The sequence below is a fragment of the Aythya fuligula genome, chromosome 1 (genome assembly GCF_009819795.1).
Source record: "Aythya fuligula isolate bAytFul2 chromosome 1, bAytFul2.pri, whole genome shotgun sequence".
In the NCBI taxonomy this organism is placed as follows: Eukaryota; Metazoa; Chordata; class Aves; order Anseriformes; family Anatidae; genus Aythya; species Aythya fuligula.
In genome coordinates this window covers 68,071,600-68,094,843 of record NC_045559.1, presented here as the reverse complement: position 1 = coordinate 68,094,843, position 23,244 = coordinate 68,071,600, and the positions used below count along the sequence as shown (strand labels likewise).

At 34.9% G+C, this 23,244-nt stretch overlaps 1 protein-coding gene across 1 annotated transcript in view; it reads left to right on the top strand.

The window, feature by feature from the left end:
- Window positions 1–23,244, top strand: part of PLCZ1 (phospholipase C zeta 1) — a 49,248-nt gene that overhangs the window by 22,973 nt on the left and 3,031 nt on the right. The window contains exons 7-11 of the mRNA XM_032207536.1: window positions 1,244–1,471; window positions 3,807–3,963; window positions 5,656–5,772; window positions 18,485–18,657; window positions 21,462–21,594. Coding sequence (XP_032063427.1) covers window positions 1,244–1,471; window positions 3,807–3,963; window positions 5,656–5,772; window positions 18,485–18,657; window positions 21,462–21,594 — 808 coding nt within the window. The remainder of the gene's footprint in view (window positions 1–1,243; window positions 1,472–3,806; window positions 3,964–5,655; window positions 5,773–18,484; window positions 18,658–21,461; window positions 21,595–23,244) is intronic.

Here is a 23,244-nt window from a genome sequence, read left to right as displayed (position 1 = left end):
GAAAATTTACTAGATAAAAAAAAAATAAAGAAAAAGAAATGATCATTTGAATAATTCTATATTTCATCCAAACTTAATCAAATTATATACATACTAATGCAAATATTCCTCTTCATGACTGTCTAAAAAGATAATGTTCAGTCTTCTCAAATAACAAGCTTAGGTTTAATATTACTGTAGTTTGTTTTCTTTTATTTTCTTCTTTCCTCCCCAAAACTCATGGATTTGAGCACTATATGCTGTGAACTAGCTATTCATTTAATTACAGAATGTTTCCCCATATCCGTGTCTGGATACTCAGATGATTCTTTTTAAGAAAGGCTGTGCAACACCATAGTAAATGTGTACAGAGAAAAAATGAGAGATATCTTCAGCATTCAACTTAATAACGGTTATAAAGATTTGTATAGTTTTTCAAAGCACTATGCTGGTTGAGTAAGATGCTGTTAGAAAATTCTACTTCCAAGTTAATAATCTCTGAAAACCCTTATTGATAGATGACTAACTACTGGACTAGAGGTCTTTACTTTCTCTAGCAAAAGTGATAGTAATCTCAGTCCTCTCAGCTTCATATGAAACATGTCCATTTAAATATGACATAAAACAGAGAAAACTCTCAGGCAACAAATTACCAAGTTCTGTTAATTTGCCTGAATAGGTAAGCTCAGCATGACTCTATTCTCAACAACAATAACATAATATCAAAAGTTTTAAATTAATGTGTTAAATAGATATGCACTAATGTACTAATCAAACAGCAGCTTTTAGCAGTTAGCATTTAAAAAAAATAAATCTTCAAATGAAGGTAAAATAAATGTCTATATGTCTACATATAAAAATGAATTAATGCTTAGTAAAATAAATAAATAAATAAATAAATAAATAAATAAATAAATAGAATTCCTATGTTTTAACTGGTCATCACCTCTGATACTTCTTACCTTAATCTTGATCATAGCTCCAATATCTGTGTGGTGGAGATTTTTTTTTCCCTGTTGTGTGGTTAGATATTCACATTCAATTATTTACTTAGATCCCCAGTCTGTTTTTGTTTGTTTTGTTTGCTTTTGAAACCTGCATCATTTATAACTGCATTCACTGCTTTGTGCTACCTCACTTCATTATATATAATAAACAGCTTTGAAAGAGGGTTAAACAAGATATCTTGATATGACTAGATATGAAGACCTACAATTCATCCACACATAATTCTAGTTACTATTATTTAATCTCTTTTCTACAGGCATTAAAATTCAAAATATTGGTAAAAAATAAGAAAGTTGGAACAATTGAGGAAACTATGCTCAGGAGAGGTCAGGACAGTCATGGTGAGACAGGGGAAATTTCTGAAGAGGAGTATTCATCAGAAGAAGATGAGACTGATGAGAAAGCCGCTCTTCAGCCAAAGGGTAATTCCTCAAAAAGAAAAGGTGAAAATAAACCTTCATCAACACCCCGAAAAAAGGCAAAGGTAAAAAACATCCATCTTGATTTAATTTAGAAAACTCATAGCTCTGTGTCAGCTTGTTTTGTTGTTGTTGTTGTTGTTTGTTTGTTTGTTTTGTTTTTTTAAGAAGGAATATAGCTTATATCTCAGAATAGAGACTCAATTTAAAAAGCATGCTTTAAAATTGCTTACAGTAATATGTTTTGAAATACTAATTTCCAGCTCACAGTTTTGGAGTTTTCCTGATTGTTTCACACAACTCCAACTGGAGCATGTTTTAGTATTCAACAACAAAGAAAGCCTTCCCTGTGATCCTCTACAAAATGCATCTGCATTTTTCATTTTCAAGTCTTTTGCTCATCCTGGGTGCTCACTAACACAATAGGCCCACCTTCCTTGTTGGTCCCAAGGTCCTCCTGTAACTTCACAAATACACTTACAGTGGTTCCTGACGATGAAGGACACAGTTTTCTATTCTACCCTGCAGTCCACCAGTCTGTCTTGGAGATTTTGAACAGTTCCCCTATTCCCCAATTCTCTTCTGAATTTATACATAAAATTAGGTGTAGACTTCTGGTTGCACTAGAACTTTGTTAAGCACTTTTTATAATAGAAAAGGTATTTTAATATTTATTATGTAAAGACTTAACATTAAATACTACTTCTGAAAGAGACACTATAAAAAATGGATGTAATTTTCTTTCTGATATTCAAATTGAACTTACTCATTTTGTTAACCAAATAGTAGCTCTGTACCATGGAAACCCATCACTCCACCAGCTTTCAAACTGCTTTCTTCAAGTTTTTAGGCAGGCAGGAAGCACCTAATATCCAGACATCTTTGCACATCATGCTATGATTATATGAATACAGATAGACTGTCAATGCTTCTCAGAAGTCAGCATTTTGCTGAGAGGCAGTGGATTCTTCAGTGTCTTTTTTTTTTTTTTTTCTTTTTTTTTCCTCAGTGATTTAAATTTCAAGATTTTTGTTTCTTTCTCTTTCTGCCTGGTATGGAGATATAGCAAGGAAAAATTCTGTGGAAGGATGAAATCCTCTGAACAGGGAAGAACAAATTTCTGGATAAGAGGATCACATATATTTGTAATATCATGTTGCAGACCAGAACATATACCACATACATCTCGATCAGTAGCAACCAGAGATGCCACATTGCACAGGCAGAAGAGAACATGATGTCTGGAGTCCCCCTCTATTGCACTGGGAGTATTTATTCTGGTGCCCTACTCCATTGCTCCATTAGGAGGGCACAAGAATATTTGAATCCACACCCGAGATACTCTAGTGACACTGTAGGCTTTGGCTGCATCACTGCTTTCCACATCCAGAGAGTTACATTATTCAGGAATTCTGTGACAGTAGACTCCTATTGCTCCTCTTTGGACATAGCACCAGAATAAGTAACATGCTTAAATTCTGTGTAGTTTAAGAGCCATGAGTTAGCAATTCCTATAATTATGTCAGATGAGAACTTGCTTTCAAAAGCTAAAATGGAATGTAAACATTATTAACATCAGCAGCTCTTTTCTGGCTACTACCACTGATTGGCTCATAAGTACATGTTAAGTCAAATGAAGAGGTCACATAGTACATCAGTTTAAGAAGTAAATGCTTGTAAGAATTTCAAGTCACTTCCACTGTACACCAGCCTTTGTTTTTGCTTGCTTTGGTAATGAAGTAAGACTAAACAAAGACTTTGGCTAGAGAACTTTCCATCTTGATTAAGTACAGAGTTTACATAACTTCAGAACAATACATAGAGGAATGCACTGATGACTGATTTGCTTGATGTGGTAAAATATTCTCCTGATATCTACTTTTTATAGTTGAGTTTGTGTTGTTAACATAAATGCTGTCTCCTTTTTCTTTTTTTTTTTTTTTCCCCTCCAAGTACTTCCTACCAGTATAGCTTTCCTAGCACTTCATGTATTTAGGAATATGAAGTTGGACGTATATTTTAAATGAGTACTACAAAAAGCCATGAAAAATGACTTTAGTTTATATACCAGTCTCAAAAGCAGGGAAATGTTACGGCTTTCCAACAGCTGTCCAGCCCTAAACCAGGAAGCCTTGGAAGCATCCCTTCATTCACTCCATACCTACTGTGATGAACACAGGACAATAACCTTTATTGTCTCTGACTGGATCACCTCTTACTATCAAAAATCATATCTTAAGCTCAAATAGATATTAATTGTGACATCTTTTCCTAATGCTTTATGCATCTAATGTGATGCTTCTTCTGAATCGTTAAGAATAATCATGACATACACATTATTGTGTGTTTTTTTTTTTTTTTTTTTGCTATTCTTACATTATTTCATATTATGATTATTAGATTAAGAAGATAAAGATTGCCATTGAGTTGTCAGACCTTGTGATTTATACCAAATCTGAGAAGTTTGTAAGCTTCGAGCATTCACTAGCTAATCAGAAGTGCTATGAAAATAATTCAATTGGAGAGGTTAAAGCGCGAAAATTTGTTAAACATTCAGGTAATTTCTTTTGATTTAACCACATAAATATTACCATGCTATGGTTCATTGCTTAGGAATTGGAAGGGTTAGGAATCTTTATGAAATGCACAATGTCCAATTTTATTTGGTTGTTTCTATAAGATTGTTTTAGAAATACCTCATCATTTGAACTGCATTTTTATGTTTTCAGTGGGTTTTGTGAGCAAATTTGAAATTCAAAGTTGTTTTAATTTCATATAGTTTTATAAGAACAAATATTTACACAGTATACAAAATGCATGAATACCTTTTGATTCATTTTGTCCCTTCATCAAATGAATTAATAGTTTCAGTCAATACTTGAAAAATGTAAGGAACAGATTTTTTTTCCTTACATTGTTTGTAGTCCTCAAAGAAGTTGAGTATGTAGTACCCCTGGCTCTGATGATAACTGCAGATAAAAGAAATCACATGAAAGAATGAATAAACCCCATAGCAAGCAGTCTGTTCCATTGCACCACATCTTTCACACAGGCCAAGCTGGATTATTCAAAACTCCTTCTGTGTTGGGATATTTCCATTTGGTGCAGCTTCTGCTGTTTTAACTCCAGCTGTCTACTGGCAGTCTTCAGGGAGTATTAAGAACATGAGAATGAAGTCTGCCACAAACCCATTCATTTAGGACCAGTCCAGCTGCCACCCACTTCTCTGTGGAGATGAATCGATGGTTGGCTAGGTGAATGGTGCTGAATGACATTAAAGCAAGTAGGTTTTTGCCAGCTGTTCATAGTCAAAGTCCTCTTTAGTCTGTCTAGCAATCTTGTAAATCTAAAAGTATTTTGTATTAAAATTAGGGGGCAGGGAGAGGATGGAAAGTAAGAAAATGGTGATCCTGGAAGTGTAAAGCTTTCTATTTAATCACTTAACTGGAATAGTTCAGATAGAAATCATTCTAGGTTTTCCACATCTCTGTGGTTTATTCTTTTTTTGGGGGGAAGGAACACTGCTAGGAGCAAGAAATTCAACTGACTTGAATAGTTAACATCTTCTGAAGATTGCAAAGTAGTCAGTTAAGTATATTTTAGAAAAGTGTTGCTCACTGGTATTGAGATTATTCATTCTATTTACTTAAACCTCAAAACAGCAATCAAGCTTAAATTGTTTTAGGATAGATTTTTTTTTTCTTCCAATTGAACAATTCAAGAATGAGTGGGCTTTTAAGCAAATTTCCTGTTTTGTGTCTTTCCCATTTTCCAGGGGAACGTAGTGGGTTTTAGTGTCAAAGATGTGTATTTAGCTAATAAAAAGGTAAAGAAATAGAATACTTCCCTGAAGGAATGATCCTCAGTTATTGAACCTTTAACAATAATCTGCACTATACTCCCACATTTTAAGGTTTAAAAACAGGAGTTTAAACATATCTCCAAGTGTCACATATACTACTGTATTGTGTAGAAAAGCCATGAAATGATTAAAAAAAAAAAAAAAAAGGAAAAAAGCATACACACAAAAAAGCTGGATCAGATTATTATATTTTTCTTATTATTTATTCAAATAGGATCTCTCTCCCTTTTTAAAAATAAAATAAAATAAAATAAAATAAAATAAAATAAAATAAAATAAAATAAAATAAAATAAAATAAAACAAAATAAAACAAAATAAAATAAAATAAAACAAAATAAAACAAAATAAAGTTTGTCTTACCAAAGTTTTATCATTCTGTTTTTCAGGTAATGAGTTTGTTTCACATACTTCACGATTCATTACAAGAATCTACCCCAAAGGGACAAGAACAAATTCTTCAAATTATAATCCTCAAGAGTTCTGGAATGTGGGGTGTCAAATGGGTATGTACGTTTGCAGACTGTTGCATCAAAGGCTTTGCAGACTATAGAGAAAAAAGATTTTTTTTCCTTTCCATAATATTTTTTGTGACATATGAGTTACATATTTTTCCCTCACTGGCTAGACTTCTCCTTCTGTCTACATATTTAGGTAATTTTTACATCCCAGAGTCCAGGAATTCTGATATAGGATAATGAAGAAGAATATTATTTTCAATTATTTACTTTTGTAATTAATTTCAATTATGTTATAATTAATTATAATTATAACATTTTAAAAAATAACTATAGTCACATGCTAAACTTTCCAAATTATTGTAGTTTATCAATTCCTTTAAACTACTGTTTTTTGATTTTGTGTTTTATTGAATACCAAGAAAAACACTGTTTAAAATAATGCAACATTATTAAGCTTTGAACCTTGGTTTGTACTACTCCCAGCTCTAAGACTAAATGAAGCATAATTTAATCTTATGAAACACTGTCATGAAAACATATAAACAACTTTCATGAGCTAAGACATAACTTTCTTATTTTACTTCATATAACTCCATTTTTTATTAATAATTCTCTGGTATTTCTTTGTGGCTGTCTGCAAGGAGAATCTAAAATATAATTCATATTTTACTGCCTGTCTGCTTGGGCTGAAATTATTATGTTAACTATGTTACCTTAGTTTTAGAGGTAGAAGTTAGCACACTGCTCATTAAACAGTGTACTTCCAGAAATAAATAAATAAATAAATAAATAAATAAATTGCAATGTTCCTTTCAAGAAAATTAAAATGGGTTACATTCTTTTGCAATCTGTATTAATCAAACTCCATAACCTCTGCTTATTTGTCAGCTGTGGCTAAACTATCACCAGAGCATGTTTATAGGAGAACATGGGAATGGTATCTTATTTATTTATTTATTTTCTACCTTTCTTATTTTCCCCTTTTATTATTATTTAATTCATTTTCAACTGAGGTCTAGCACTCCCTGTGGAGAATAGAAGCTGCTGCCTGTTTAGCTAAATGTAGGAATTGTTGGAATGCAATTGCTTTTTTGCTAAGGTTACCCTATAGCATTAAATTACAAGAGATGATGGAAAGGTATATACATGTATGTGTGATCTAGGAATGTACACAGTAATTAAATCCTCATCTGAGCCATCTGCTGGACTGCTGGTGGTTTTGTGTGACTGGAGGGGCAGCAATGCAGGAGCTGTGGGCACAACAATTACCATTGGTGTCAAGAATTCCCAGAGTATGATATGCTACTGCGAAGAAGGACTCAAACACTTCTGATCATCAGAATATCAAGGCAGAGATGCCACTGTCTTCAGTGATTGTGTACATGCAAAGTAAATTCTGTGTCTCCATTTTCAATGTATTTCAAAGTACGTTTGTTCCTTGAACAATGAAATAATAACTTCTTTTCTCTTCAGTTCAAGTTAGTTTTTAATTTGAAGGTGTTAAAACTAGGCATGAATTCTCTCCTCAGCAGGCTTGGAAAATCCTCTCAGCTGTAGAAAAATCTTCTCACCTGTAAGCACTTTCCCCCTTTCAGTGGCATCATCTTTTTGTTCTTCAGTTTAAACAAATTCAGTTACAAAATGTTTTTCTAAGTCAGTCTCACAGTTTCCTCAGCCTTAGGTGAAGTAGAAAGCAACGTGTTTTTTTTCAGGTGTACATATATTCTGTCTTTTATTTTGACTACAGCAAGGCCATCTGAGGGAGACTGTGAGGTGAGCAGGGCAGTTTGCCGTAGGCTGCCAGCTTTGAGAAGTGAAAGGGATGGTCTCACTTTATTGCAATACAATGCACACTCATACAGAGACAGGCACCATTTTCACTCTCCTGTAGGGCCCTGGAGCTTATGGGCACCTTTGCAAAAGGCTTCCTTTTAGACGTTTCCTTTCTCAGCATCAAAATGCCTTCTATTTCAAGTTACTTTCTCAGAACTGCTTTTAATAGTGTGCTCTTTCCAATCAATCATGCACATTAATATTTACTGCATCCCCAATTACTCTCCTACAGTACTTGGAAGGAGCATCATGCCACAGCTGTCACTGAGAGATTGCTCTTCCCACTCCTGTGGCCTTGACTTCAAGCAATGGAGGACAGCTCCAAACCTAAATTCCTTACTGTTTGCTGTCCCCATAACCAAGCTAGACCATGCAGTCAGTGCTGCACAGCTGAGGTAGTGTAGGAAGCAATGACTAGGGAGGTTGTGTGAATTTCTCTGCTCAGTGCTAGCTGCTCGCTGAAAGAACTGAAGTGTACTCAGACCCACAATAATTCTCTCATTGTTACTAATTCTGCTTCCCATCCTTACAGTTGTGTTGTGGTATAATTTAACAGCCTTACTGGGAGTAAAAAATTACTAGTTATTTTAAATTTTGTTTGTATCTGTGCTGTTATGGATGTTTATTTATGGTACAGACTTGGTCTTGGGCTATGCTATTGCTGGAAGTATCTTGCCATTACCATACCATTTGAAATTTGTTTCATTATATTCTGTCTTTGAGGTTAATCTTCACTGAACTTGATGTCTTGTTAATGTGGGATTATTTATTTGTGGTTGTGCTCTCTCTGTACTATCTGCATTGCTATTAGAAACTGGTAAATTTGTTTCGTGCTTAGAGGAAGCACTGGCCTGAGGTCCTTACTTCTGAATTGAATCATCTCTTGGGCTTATCATACTGCAGTTTACTAGATTTATTTTTAGCCTTTAAATCTCAGCAACGATCTCTTTAAAGAATATTCATTTGTTAGATCTCAGACAGGACTGAAGTCTCTCATAATGATTACACTGACCATTAACTCATCGTATACTTTAATTCAAAGTCATTCTAAAGATTTTTATACCAAACATACAATTTTTGCTGTACAGGGGCTTTGTGTCCCTTCCTGGAAGAATTAATAATATGCAGGAAGTGGTTAGATCTGCCCTCTTGGTCAGATCACTTGCATCTTCATTTAAGAAACATTTTTCTCATGGGAATAAGCTGATTACAAGTCTTCACATATATCATTTCTAAGCCATGCCAGACCCAGTCTTGATTCCCTAATCTGTTTTAGATAACCATTTGGCAGAAATGGGACTGCACTACAAAATGTAGCTTTCAAAACTTCACTCAGTGAACCTTGTGCTGATGCACTTCCTCTAATTTAACTCAGATGTTTTAATTTCTGTGTCTATCCTGTGTTCCTATATCCCACAAATCCCACAAATGGTCTCTCTACCATTGCACTCTATCTCATGCATGTAAGTATTCCCTCTAGTTCATGGGATTTTCAGATTTCTTCTGTCCTGTTACCCTTCTTCAGTTCCTTTAACTCTCCCCATACCTGCTAGGTTAATCTTCCCACTTACCTTTAAGTTCCTCCAACATCTGTAAGTGCTCTGGGTTGGCAGATAAATATCGTAGGTTTTGTTCAATATAATACTGCCTTCCAGGCCTCTGCATCTTGTAAATGATGAGATCTGAGTAATTCCTTCACTTTCATTACTGATAAACCCCTAACAATGCATTCTGCTATATCTTGCCATCAATTTTCTCTAAACTGGTTGCAACATATTAACTTGGAGCAGTCTGTCACTCTGCTAAACTGGGATGAAATGAGCCAACAGGCTCAAGATTTGCTGGGACTGACGAAGAGAATTATGTAACTGTGTAAACCTAATTTTCAGAGGAAGACAAGTTAAAAACCACAGTAAAAAGCACAGAGTTCCCACGAAATCGCTTTTCCATATCACTGTGCACTCAGTGCCCATTCTCTGAAAATTGAGTCTCATAAGAACAGGATAGGTTTTGTGAACAAAGAGGTCTTATGGAGAAAAATACCCACAATAACTTTTTATAGTCTGGAAAAATTAGTATGCCTCCTGCATATAACTGCAGTGTAGCACTGGAAAGAACTGGTTTGGCATATCTGTATCTCTCTTTTATTCACTAAATAAAATGGAAAGTAAGGATCTATGCATGGAAAGAAATTTCAGGACAGTTATTTAAATAAACAGGTATCAATTGTTTTATATTAGTTGAGAAAAGCAAAGAAAAAACAAAAACAAACAAACAAAAAAACCTCAGTGAAACATGAAAAGAGGAAGAACTAAATATCCTTTTGAATATGTCCTTTTTATGCAGTAGAAAATGTTTTCTCATATATAACAACAACCCACAGTACTGACCAAAAAATTCAGTAAATTATATGGGAAAGCCACGGTATGGCAGGTACGGGATTTTGTTTTAGAAGAGCCAGTATAGAGCATATTTTTTCTGAAGCACTCATAAAAATTTATATGCTACTGTGAAGGTTCGACTATTTGTATAATGGAATTTTTATCAAAGGTTTTGTTTTGGTGTGTGAGATTGAAATGCAGCTTAGCAATTTTATCACATCTGTCATGTGGCTAAATTTTGTGTGCAATAGTATGACAAAAATTATTGCATGAAAAGATTAGTGAAAAAGAATTCTCTATGTAGTTTTGAATGTAACCTCTAAAGCTATTTAGGGAAATGAAAACCATTTATTCAGATCTTGGTACATCTCACCTGTGCAGATGGAACTGACCATCAGTTTGACTTGACTAGGATTGTGAGTGAGTGAAAACTTAAAGATGAGACAGAATTTGGAAAGCCTCTTAAATAAAACAGAGAGCAGAAATTCACTAATTTACTTCAGAATTTTCTGTTATTACATAATTGTATACAAACTCTATTTAGCTTTCTCTCAGGAAAAATGGCAAAACTAGTGACAACAGAACTGCTCTCTCTCTCTTTTTTTTTTTTTTTTTTTTCTCTTCTCTTCTCTTCTCTTCTCTTCTCTTCTCTTCTCTTCTCTTCTCTTCTCTTCTCTTCTCTTCTCTTCTCTTCTCTTCTCTTCTCTTCTCTTCTCTTCTCTTCTCTTCTCTTCTCTTCTCTTCTCTTCTCTTCTCTTCTCTTCTCTTCTCTTTTCTCTTCTCTTTTCTCTTCTCTTCTCTTTTCTCTTCTCTTCTCTTCTCTTCTCTTCCCTAAAATCTGTTTAACAGATTTGGTCATAGGAAGTTTAGATATTCCCACAATCTTAATAAACGCTATATCCTTTAGAATATGTGATGGAGTGTCAAATTTAGTAAAGGAATTTATAAAATAATGGAATAGAATTTTATGAAAAATACAGACTCTTCCAATTAAAAGATGGTGAGATACTACTCTTTCTATTTATAAACATGCTTAATTTACCAGTATGATAATTTTCTATTTTTGGTTATGATTTCTACTGGATTTTTTCTAACACTGCAGAAGTATAAAGCTAGCTCTATAACATGCCTTTTTCAACTGATAATGCTCTATCTGAAAAAAAGAAAAAATGAGTAGTCATTGCATTATAGCTTTGAATTGTTGCTGCTTGAATTTCTAGTGCAATCTGTGAAGTGACATGCTTTAATGTTTTTATTTGTATGCCTGGTTAAGTTATTAGAATGTCTTAACAGCTCTTCACAGTATATGTTGTTGCAGTTAGCAACAGTGAGCACTCTTAATCTGGCATTGTGATCCTTAAAACCTTGCTGATGACAATTCTAAACAATGTCTATGACATGGGAAAGACAGATGCATCACAGTATTTAATCTTTGTACATTCTACATCTAAAAGTCTAATAGTTAGTCTCCATGCATTAAACAAAACCTTAGATGTGTTTGCAGAACTGGTTAGAGATTTTTGTACACAAACTGAAACGGGTCGTCTGCTCAAAAGCAGGAGATGAATCTGACACGTCGTACACCCCATGGCAAAACACACACAGGCTGTTCTGGGCAGGTATCCTTGCAGTCTGGAACTCATTCTTTGTTTGGGCTTGTAGTGGCCTTATCCCACAGCTGAGTCATGGAGAATGTGCTTTCAGGTTGGAAATAGGAGGATTTTCTTCTCCAAGAGTAGCTAGGCATTGAAATAGGTTGTCCAGGGAGTCACCGTCCCTGGGGGATGTTTAAGGAAAGGTTATATGTGTTTTTTAGGGACATGGTTTAGTGGGTGATATTGGTGGTAGGGGGACTGTTGGAATAGATGATCATGGAAGTCTTTTCCAACATTAATGATTCTATAAGGAAGACAGGAGAGAATTTCCTGCTAGCTCCCAGCATAACCAATGCCCCAGAAGAATGAAAGCAGAAAGCATTAAAAAAACATCTTTTCATTTTCCACTCCATCTCAATTGAGGTTTCAAGGATAGGACTAGTCATCATAGGTCACCTGCTGGCTCACAGAAAGGGGTTACATAGCTATGTTATTACTTAGGAAGTGAAAGTTAAATCTTGCACAAATGACTTAAATCTTACTCAATACAGTTGAATAGTCTGTTCTGAAAAGATAATATGATATCAAACAAAATGTGCTTATTACTAACAAAATCATGTAGTTGTTAAAAAAAAAATCCACAGTTGTAATAGATTACAGGCTGCAATGGTTTAAGGAAATTAAACTAAAAGGTTTTCTTCACATCTTAATGTCTGTTTCCAGATGTTCCCAAGCCAATGGGACAGCAATTAGAATTACAGACTCCATGGACATGATTAATCTCATACTAAAGTATGGACCCACTTTTGGTTACACTGTCACTTAAGCTTCATTGACTAGATACTCACTAGCTCTCGTAGGGCAGATAACTCATGTATAGACGAGTTAGGTAGAATAATATCTCCCTGATAAATTAAACCATTTAAATACACTCACCTTTCTGTTGGTATGGATCCGTGGGCTGGAAGGTGTTTTCAATTAAGATTGAAACTGCCATGTTTATGACAAAGGTCTTGGTTACTCTGAAGCCTGCTTCTTTTTAGACAGTTGTGCCTTTTTTTTTTTTTCGGGGGGGGGGGGGGGGGGGGGGGGAGGAGGGGAATAAATGCTATAACTTCAAAGCAAAGAAACACACAAATTTAATTCTGTCAGCATTTTGTTGGCAGCAATGATGAAAATATTTTTTTCCAGCTATCTTCACTAAATCCACAATTGCAGAAAACTAATGGAACACTAAATAATTTACCTGAGATCTAGTCAATTTAAAAGAAAGACAGAAGAAACTGCAGGGACACAATGGTCTCTGAACTCCTTGCTGACCTTGCTCTAAATGCTGTGTTAGAAAGTCAGACTGAAACACAGAAGGGAAGCTGGTAGTATGCTGTGTTCTGCCAAGAAACACAAAGCAAGCAAATTTAAAAAATGATTTTCAAAAAGTACCTATTTCATGTGTGAAGTAAATGCGATGACAACCAAAAGATGCTGAGACTTACACTGAAGTGTAACTTCCAGTCTGACACACTAATTAAATAAATACATTTTAAAAAAATAGATTTTAGATTTGATAGTTTATCAGAAATGCATTAGTTACTTTTCCCCTGAAAACCTCACAAGAAAGGTTCCCTAATTGAAACCAGTTGTAGATATTCTTGGGTAATGGACAATGGATGATTTTTAATCACCTGATATCTGTTTTCCAGTAGAGCTACGTGTATTATGTAGGAACAATGTCAACAATTATAAGCATTAGAATGAATTCATAAAAATTTCTGATGACAATGTCTGTAGAACAACAGTATTGAATTGGCCCAAAGACAATAAGGTCATGCTGACTGTTTGCATATGCTGAGCATGATGTGTCAGACAGTTATGCATGTCACTCAGTTTGCTCTTACTACAGCAGAATACCTTATGATGAGAGTCATTCATAAATTAAGTTTCTGTAGAACGAACATCCATTTCAAAATGATGTGATAAGCATTATGTGGTAAATAAAGCTAGAAATAATAATTTCTAATTGAATAGCTAAAGCCTGTTTTATTCTGTAAGAAGAAGAAATACATACAGTTTAACCAAATTCCTTGATCAAAAAAAAAAAAAAAAAAAAAAAAAAAAAGATGATATATAGGTGGTATGTCAAAATTTAAACTGTTGAGTGAAAATGAGTGAAGAACATGGTAAGGAAACAACTCCTTGTATACTTTTCCTTCTGTGGTAGGTAGTCAGATTTGTTCATAAAGTTTGGATGGGATCTCACCCATTCACTGGCTTGGCAAGAGGGTTGAAGCACCATAAAGATTAAAAACAAAACAAAACAAAACAAAACAAACACACAACACAATAACTCATTAAGCCTAGGGCAAAGGGGATGTGGAGGACATTTAAAAGACTGACTTCGGGTGGTGTTTCTACCAGCCTTAATTTACAAGCACCCAGAGAATGCAACGGAAATCAGCATGACATGTTAAGGCAGGACCACAATAGCGAGTAACACTCAGGCTCAGAACAGCCTGAAGAGGCTGCCATAATTTGTCAGAGTCTTAATTATGCTGGATTTTTTTTCTAGTTTCTCAGATAGACACAGATGGAAAAGATGTTTAAAAAACAGTGTGTTCCACTGTTTTCCTGAATTATGTATTATTGCCTATTGGTGATAGAACACATTATCTTCTGTATATCTGGCATTAGTAAGAAGGGTTTTCAGGGTATTACAGTACACATTGGAGCAAACTCCATCAGGATGCATTGTAGATTGAATAATATTTTCAATATACTAAAAGGGAAATAGTCTTCATATCTGAGGATTCTGTGATAGTTAATGTTTGCACAAGGCTTAGAAATTAGTTTTATATTTATTGTTCAGATGATGAAGGTATTACTGTATGTTAGTTTGACAGAATCTTTTCACTACTGATAGAGTTCCACCTGTTATGTTTGCTGCTAAATGCATGTTTGCTTCCAGGTATACATAACAGCTGACAAATTGTCATCATGTTATGGTTTATCTTACATTGAATTTCAAAGTAATTTGATGACTGAATGTCCTCCCTTCTCATCCACATTTTGATCCTTCTCAGTTAGGAGCATACTCAGCATGATTTTTATTCAGTCTGAAGATACGATCTATTAAAAGACACCTACATCACTGAAAAAAAAAAAAAAAAAAGACTATCCAGTCACGTAAAGATTTATGAAAATATTTATGTATATTTGGACGTTAATGTGTTGGGTCCAGCTGTGAGTCACATGGGAGAAGAGAGGATAAAGTCAATGCCCAACTGGGAGTGCTAGCATGGAATACATGAGATATCTTCAAATACAGTCATATATCAGCCTATAACCAATGACAAAATAAGCGAGATCATTAGGATGTCGTCCTGTTTTCACAGTGTTTCCTAGTTGGTGGAATTCAATTCACATCTGGGATATCTAAGACACAGAAGATGGTTTTGCTGCTATTTGGCCTTCATGAGTCTTGTAAGTGCAGTATTGCACTTACTGTGAGCAGCCCATTAATCAGACAACTGGAAAGACGTGAGAAGATAGCAACAAGACTGATCAAAGGGTTAGAAGTGTGATGTATTATATTTCTTTAGATTTAAATGAGTGAAGTAAATCATGGAGATAGGAACATTGGCACTGAGTGCTTTTTGCATATGATATTTTTGGAGTTTGCATAGAATTCAGACATTTTGAGATGTATTTAAAAGGTATAAAATACAATTAAGTAACTCATTTTAGGGAAAATTCATGATAAATGTGTACTTATCCATTTTAAAATCTTCCATTTTAAATGCAGAGAATATATTAAACCTCAGGGTTGCAGCAGCTAATAGTATCAGGAAGAAAAGAATAAAAAATAAAAAATGCCAAGTTGAAATAGGAATATTAATTGAGAGGCAGCATCTCAAATACAGGCCAAAGACGCGCAGTTTTCCTCAATTGCCTTCAAATCATAGTATCTTAGAAATCTAAGATCACCAGTTTTCACTTTGGCTTTCAAAAGCTGTTGCTTTCAGTCTAAAAGTAATTATGTCTTGAATGGCAGTACGTATAGAAAGTGTTGGATTTGACTATTTAGACTGTAGTTAGTTCTGCAACTAGTTGCAGGAATTAATTCAGTTAACTGCTTCTGATAAAAAGATTTGGGACGAAATATACCCTTTTTATTTCTCTCTGTATTAGGGATTATTTCATCTTTTGCTTCATAAATGCATTAAAAGTCTCTACCATTAAATAAAACAGCAGCACAAAGCATGTTACTACAAGTTCTATTATTGAATTCAACAAAACTGAGATGAAACATTGGGTAAAAATTTAGTCTTCCTTGCAGAAAGAGGTTGCTAAGACCACACTGCTAGGCAATGAAAAACGTAGGCTTTAATATATGAACTTTGCCATTTCTCAAGAAGTATAAGGGTTATAACTGCATCTGATTAAAATGCAAAACTGTAAAACAGTGGTATACCATAAAGCATTTTCTGAGGAGACCCCAGGCAGTTATGAACCTTACAAACAGTTTTAGTAGAGGTATGTAATTCAGAGAATATAACACACAACCTTGCATTTACTCACCTTAATCAGGTTACAATTTTCAATAGAAGAAAATCAGTAGGTAGATTAAAACTTGTATTCAGTGAGTTTTTAAATTATTCTAAGGTAAAATTAAATTAAGTAAAAACACAGTGTTGATATTTGAAGATACCAGCCCATAATAACATTGACCTTCACTTGTGTGAAGTAATTTTCCTAATATGATAAAATGTAAAGTATTCTCCTTTGCTTGTTTCTGTTGTTAAATCAGATTTTCCTGCTTAGTAGCTTATGAAGCTTGACAAATTTAGCAACAGTCTCATTATGTGCAATCATGTAATTTGTTTCATCATGTGGAAGCTACAAATACATTTATTTTTTGCTGCTATTTAAAGCCACGACTTTTTGAATTACCTTATTTCAGTTACATTTTTTAAACCCCCTATTCTGAAACTGTGGCCTAGGAATTACCTATGGACTGAGAGATCTTGAGTTATCTGTGAATCATGCCAGGATGTAAGCATCAAGGAGCCTTCAGGGTTGCAGCTCTATAGAATCCACTGCATTGCTTGAATCAATGCATTTGATAACTCCATTGCTATTTAACAAGGGTATTACAGAACAGCATTTAAGTCTGTTTCTGGAAGGTGTGTTGAGTCATAAGAACAAATAGTGAATCACTGCCAAAACTATGCCACAAGAGTACTTGCCCTATTAAAAAATAAAAAGCTTTTAGAGTGCACTGGACAAAATGAATATTTTAGCCTAGTTTTTGTTGTCAAAGGTAAAATAGGCTTAAAGTTCCTTTGCATATTGCCACAGAATCTATGCAAGTGTCTTTGTTAGCATGCAGTTCAAATCAAGAGCGCATGTGTTGTTGTTGTCAATGTTTTTTAATCAAGTTTCCCAGTTGTTCCTACTTAGTAACATGCACAGCAGTTCATGTTGCGGAGCAATCATACCTTGCACAGATGGGATTCGTTTCAGATGAAACAGAGGATGCACTCTGGGACCATTCCAGCAATTAATTGTTGTTGAGTACATGGGACCAGGCTAGAGCTCCTCTGAAGATAACCCACCAAAAACAAGTATAATGAAAACATCAGTTCCTTACTACCAGCTGCCTCACTCTGCAGATCTACTGCTGTGTTGTTTAATACATAAATTTTTAAAACGATCATCAAAGCAGTGAAAAAATTATTTATTTATTTATTTTTTTTCAGTGAAACACAGACAAATTTCCGTCATTTTCCACAGGAGATAATAATTTCTGAATTATGCTACACATTCATTCAAAAGATTTATATTATCACATAAGAACACATAATAAGGTCCTTTTCCTGAATTATTATTAGGAGTCACTTGTACTGCTTAAAGTCTTCATTTTTTTTTTTTTCCTGCCAAGCCATCAAGTAAATGACTTTTTATCATTTTCTATTTAACACATATCATGTTATCGCTTCACTGAATTGACTTGTGCATTTTCTATTTTGAATGTGACAGGAAGCTCCAATGTACTGGAATAGGGGAAAATTTCATTAAACAGGTCTATTTCAGTGTTGGTTTTATCTCATGAATTACAATATCATGTTGATGAGAACTGTGTTATTACATTATCATTGCTGCAGCAAACCAGAAATGTTTTGAGCTGCCAAGAAAAGGAAAATCTGTCATGTGTATACTATCAATAACCATCAGCACTGGAGACTTAAGCTCATAGGGTTTCCTCACATAAATTTACAAACACTTTTAAAATTGCTTCTAAGTCTATAAACGTATATGTATTTACACTGAATATGCTAATACTAAAATAAAGCTTCTTGATCTTCTTTGGTGGTCGGGCACTTGGACAAGCTCCCCAGGAAAGTGGTCACAGTACTGAGACTGCCAGAGTTCAAGAAGCATTTGGACAACACTTTCAGACATAGGGTCTGTGTACATCTGGTTCTGTACAGAGCCAGGAGTTGGACTCTATGATCCTTGTGGGTCCCTTCCAATTTAGGATATTTCATGATTCTATGATTCTTCAGGGTGATATGGTTGTGAGACAACTTATGGACCTTAACTAAAGCTTTTTATAATCCTATGGTTTTGCCTTCCATAGCAGAACTTTGCAAGCAGGTCCAGGGTCCTGGCTATTGCTTCTGTAGAGACTCTATTATTTCTTATTCTCTGAGGTTTAATTTATAAGGAAAAGTGAAAACACAACACATTGCACTTCTTTTTGCATATGAATTGTTCATTATTGAATACTGCTATGTCTAAGAGAAGCAGCAGCATCTAATATGAGATGAAAAGTATACATATTTTAAGCTTTTTTGCTCTTGATTTGAATATAATTGTCAGAGAGTTGGTTTATAAAATAGTGTCAATGATTATTCTTTGAAATACATATTTATTTATTTATTTTTTTAGTGGCCTTAAACTTCCAGACCCCAGGAGTGCAAATGGAATTGCAAAATGGAAAATTCCTAGACAATGGTGGTTGTGGCTATATTCTGAAACCAGAATTCCTGAGAAATCACAGTTCAACATTTAACCCATACAATGTGGGAAGATACAGTAAGCCAATGTCTCTGTCAATAAGGGTAAGCTTAGTTAACTCTTAATTTGTTTGATAAAAAGTGAAAACAAGCTAATGTTATGTATTTCAGACCTATCTATTATCCATTATTGTTTTCTTATTTTATCCTCACTCCTGGTTGTTGGAAAGTTTAATGTTATTTTTATCAACATATCACTCCTATAGTACCTATTGCTGCTTGAATTGTTTCCCATCTGTAATTTGCTTTTGTTTACAAAAAGTGTCTAGATATTCAGAGGGTATAAGAGCTTGTAAAACCCATGATTTCCATAGTGTTTTGCACAGAAATGTAAATCTACATTGTATTATGTCGTAAGTGTAGTTGACATAAGAACATCACTTAGGATTGTGGGAATTGAACTCTGAAAGGCTTCAGAAATCAACTCTACATGGTATTATTTTCTTTAAGTATGAGTAATGCTATGTATACTACAATAATGCTACTTAACAAATGCAAATGTTTAAAGATATGCTAGGAAGCTTTATGCTTCATTTAAGTTTAGATATCTTCCTATGCATATATAAAAGACTATTTTTCATATTAAATTCATATAAATAATTGTAAAAAAAGAAAAGGATCAATAAACCTTTGAATTATTTCTGTTTCTCCCAAATTAAAACCTAATTTAATTCTTAAAAATGTTAGAAATAAGTGTTATTTAAAATAATGGATTATAAAAAACCCTTATTTTGCAGTCAAGTAGATGTTTTATAATTATTTTCTAGATGGAAAACTACCTTTTCCCAATGAAAAAATGCTGTTTCTGATTATGCAGTATACCACTTGCATAAATGCTATTTAATTAGCATAAAATTAGTGTATAATTGATATTTCTTTCAGACAAATAAATAGTGGAGATAAAACATTAGCTAATAACAATTATAAAATGCTTACTTAATGTGTGCACCTAATCAAGAACATTTTAGTGTCCTAACAGTGAGCATACCAATTATGAATAGACATAACTGGATGATTTCAAGCACCCATGCATATACGTACATTACTTTAGCCCTTATTTGTATAAAGCTAGAGTTAATTAAAATGAAAAAAAAATAAATCCCTGACTGTAATCCAGGAGACAGGCAAAATCATTGACAATGGGAAAGAAATTTCTGAGTATGGAGGAAGCAGGCACAGAAAAAGGAAGCTTTTTAGACTGATGGCTTAGGCTGGGATGACAGGGTAGATAGTGCAGAATGCAAAGCAGCAGTGGCATCCCACCAGCTATGAGACTGTGGGGCAGAGCCCTACTCATAGAGTGAGCTGCAAAAAACAGGAAATGATTGAAGAAAAAAAAAATCAGGAGTGGGAGTCAAAGGAAAAAACAGTTTCTGCTAAAGATGATGAACTTGATGAATGGAGAAATTTATAGTTAGAGGGCAAATCTAGGGGTCAAAGTTTCTCAGGCTGACTAGCTGAATTTAGAGAACATGAATGAAGACAAAAACCACACAGGGCTTGATTTTACTTAATTCAATACCATTCTTACCTGATGTGCCTCAGTTCCCATCACAAAGATTATACATAGCCTTTGAAGAAGAAATATGAATATGCAAAGTATTTTAAATGGGGATTTCCAAGCATACCATATTATTTTTCTATTCTCTCTGTATGTCTGTTTCACCTTGGGCCTCACAAGTGTATTGTATTTATGGATTTGGGTCACACATAGCTGAAAACAGCATTCTCTTTGCATCCTCTCAGAGGCTTAGGCTGGGTCTAGCAAAGGGGTAAAAAACATGAAGTAGAACTTGTCCAGTACAGCTGGATTTTGCTGATGATGTACAGGACATGTCAAAGGACTTCCCCTTGTTCTAAATGGGCTGTTTGTCTGCACTTACATCTTGAAAAGCTTTCTACCGAGGGTAATGGATATTTTCTAGGAAGTAAGGGGCCAGCATCTGGGTTTGCTAAGCCACTGCTCCTCAGTGTTTCAGGCTAGAACTTTTCTTGGACCAAGATGTTACAGAAAGTACCTAAGCAAAAGGTGGAGTTTGTGGTTTTTGACTTTTTGGTGGATGACAGGGGGATAAGAATCTGTATGCTGAGCTTTGATGTTTAGTCTTGAGATCTGGATCAAAGTATCACATTTCTCACCTAGGCTTGCGGATTTATATATCTCTCTTGATACATTTCAGCATTGATTTCTAAAAAGCAGACACTGTACAGATGGTTATTCTCTCCTAGGTGTCCTGAAATAGAGATAGATGGCAGACAAAGTTGTGACTTTCATAAGTCCTTTCTTAGGCTGGTTGCCAGATTACAGGGCACTCTGAGGCAAAATTTCCAGGTAACTAACTAAATTAAGGAGAATATCATCAGGGAGCCTACTAAAGGCTGAGCTTTTACATGTTCCTGTGAAAGAACACGAACATAGGTGAGGAACACTGCTACATACCCTGCAACACTGCTGATGTCACCCTGAGTGTTGGTGCTAGTCCAGTAGACACAGCTTTAATAGAAATTCATGAGCTTGATCTCAGATATTGCAAAAAATCACCACTGATTTTTTTTTTTTCCTGGTAACTAAATTACAGGCAGCATTGAGTGAAAAAGCTGAAATCTGAAAATTATTATGTAAAACACAATGATATCAAACTAGCCAAGAATTAAATTAAATAGGAAGTGCCATATTCTTAATTTCATTGTGTTTAATGTGTATTTTTGTAACAGTTTCCTTATGGCTGCTATAGGCTTCTTATAGTAGTTTCTTATGGAACAGTTTTTGCTATGATGGCTATTATATGGCTATCATGTAAAGTTAATTCTTACAGTTATTTCAATACATTACAACTTTAATTTTACAGCTCATCAGTGGTCATCAGTTACCACCCAGCAACCTGTCAAAGACTAACAAGGCTGACCCTTTAGTGCAGATAGAAATCTACGGTGTGCCAGAAGATCAAGTAAAAAGAAAATCTAGTGTCATAAAAAGCAATGGTGAGCATCAGTCTGTCTCTTAACTGTGAACAAAGGACAATAATATTTTATATGGAATGACCATTTTTCCTTCCCAAGAAGCTGTTATATTCTTACAGAGTCTGCAATTATTTCTCTCTAGATGAGGATCTTCTGGCACAAAATCTCTAGCAGAGGTTCAAGCTATGTGCCATTTTTGTTGAACAGTAAGTTAAGGAAGCATAAGCTCTCTATTAGTAGCACTCTCCTGAAAGAAGATGGAATACACACTGCGTTTACTCACTGTTGCAGGCTGGTCCCAGTAGGCAGCTAAGCAACACGTCTGCTGTCCCACCTTACACTCTCCCCACCCACAGTGGGATGTGGGAGAGAATTGGAAAGGTAAAACTTGTGGGCTTAGAAAAAGACAGTTTAATAGGTAAAGCAAAGCTCCGCATATAAGGAAAGCAAAGCAAGAAATTCATTTAGTCCTTCACATCTATTGGCAGATGTTCAGACACTTCCAGGAGTGCAGGTCTTCATTATGCATAATGGTTACTTGGGAAGACAAATGCCATAAATTCAAATGACCTTCCTCCTTCTTTCTACCAGCTTTTATTGCTGAGCACACCGTCATATGCTATGGGATATCCCTTTGGTTGCTTGGTGTCAGCTGTCCTGCCCATGTCCCCTCCCAATCTCTTTTGCACCCTCAGCCTACTTGCTGGTAGGACAGTGTGAGAAACAGAAAAGTCCTTGACTGTCAGCAACAACTGAAGCATCAGTATGTCATCAACATTTTCGGTCACAGATCCAAAACATATCACCATAAAAGCTGCTATGAAGAAAATTAAACCTCTCAGAGTCCAAACTGTTACCATGGTACATGTAAAGGAATTTTTGTGAAGAAATGTCTGCAGTTTCAACATTTAGGTTATATCAGGTTTCTAGTAGGACTGCTCCCTTAATTGCTTAACAGGTGAAGTGTGCAATCTTGGCGCTTGTCTTCAAGCATTCCCTTACCTTTATCATATAGATCTTCTTGAAGTCTCAGCCTTAAGGTTCTCTGTGATCTTCTTTCTTCTGTGTCTCTCTCTCCTATTTTTCCTTTCTTCTTTTTGTAGACTACCACCATTTTAAATTGGTCCCTAAATTCCTTCTCTCTCTGTATGAACACTGTTCAAGGCAAAGTGTCCCCCTCCTGTTCCACATCCCCTTTTGTATTTTGTTTTTAGTCATGTGATCACTTTTCTACCTTAATTCATTCAGCACCTGCCTCATTTCCAATGCTGTAAAGAGAGAAATTGGCAAAAGCATGAAACTGGTGTGGCTATTGGAAAACTTAAGTTGAGCAGAGATTCTGAACCTGCGTATCACTGTCCTATTTTGCTCTCTTTAAAGGGACAGTGGCAACTTTCTCAGCCTTTTAATTTACACTATTTGTAGCTAATAAATGATAAATCCCTAGAAGGAGATGGTGTGTGTGCTGTAGGCAAGTCCCAGTCTGTCCATGTTGGCTTCATTCTAAGCACTTCCTTCTGATCTGTATCACTTCAGTCAGGGGGAATCTCATCATTTATTTAAATGGGCACAGAAATCTAGGGAAAAAGAAAGCATTGTACCAGGTCAGAATACTGATAGCAGATACAACTCAGCTATGAAATGGAGTAAATGAAATGGTGTTTTGATACT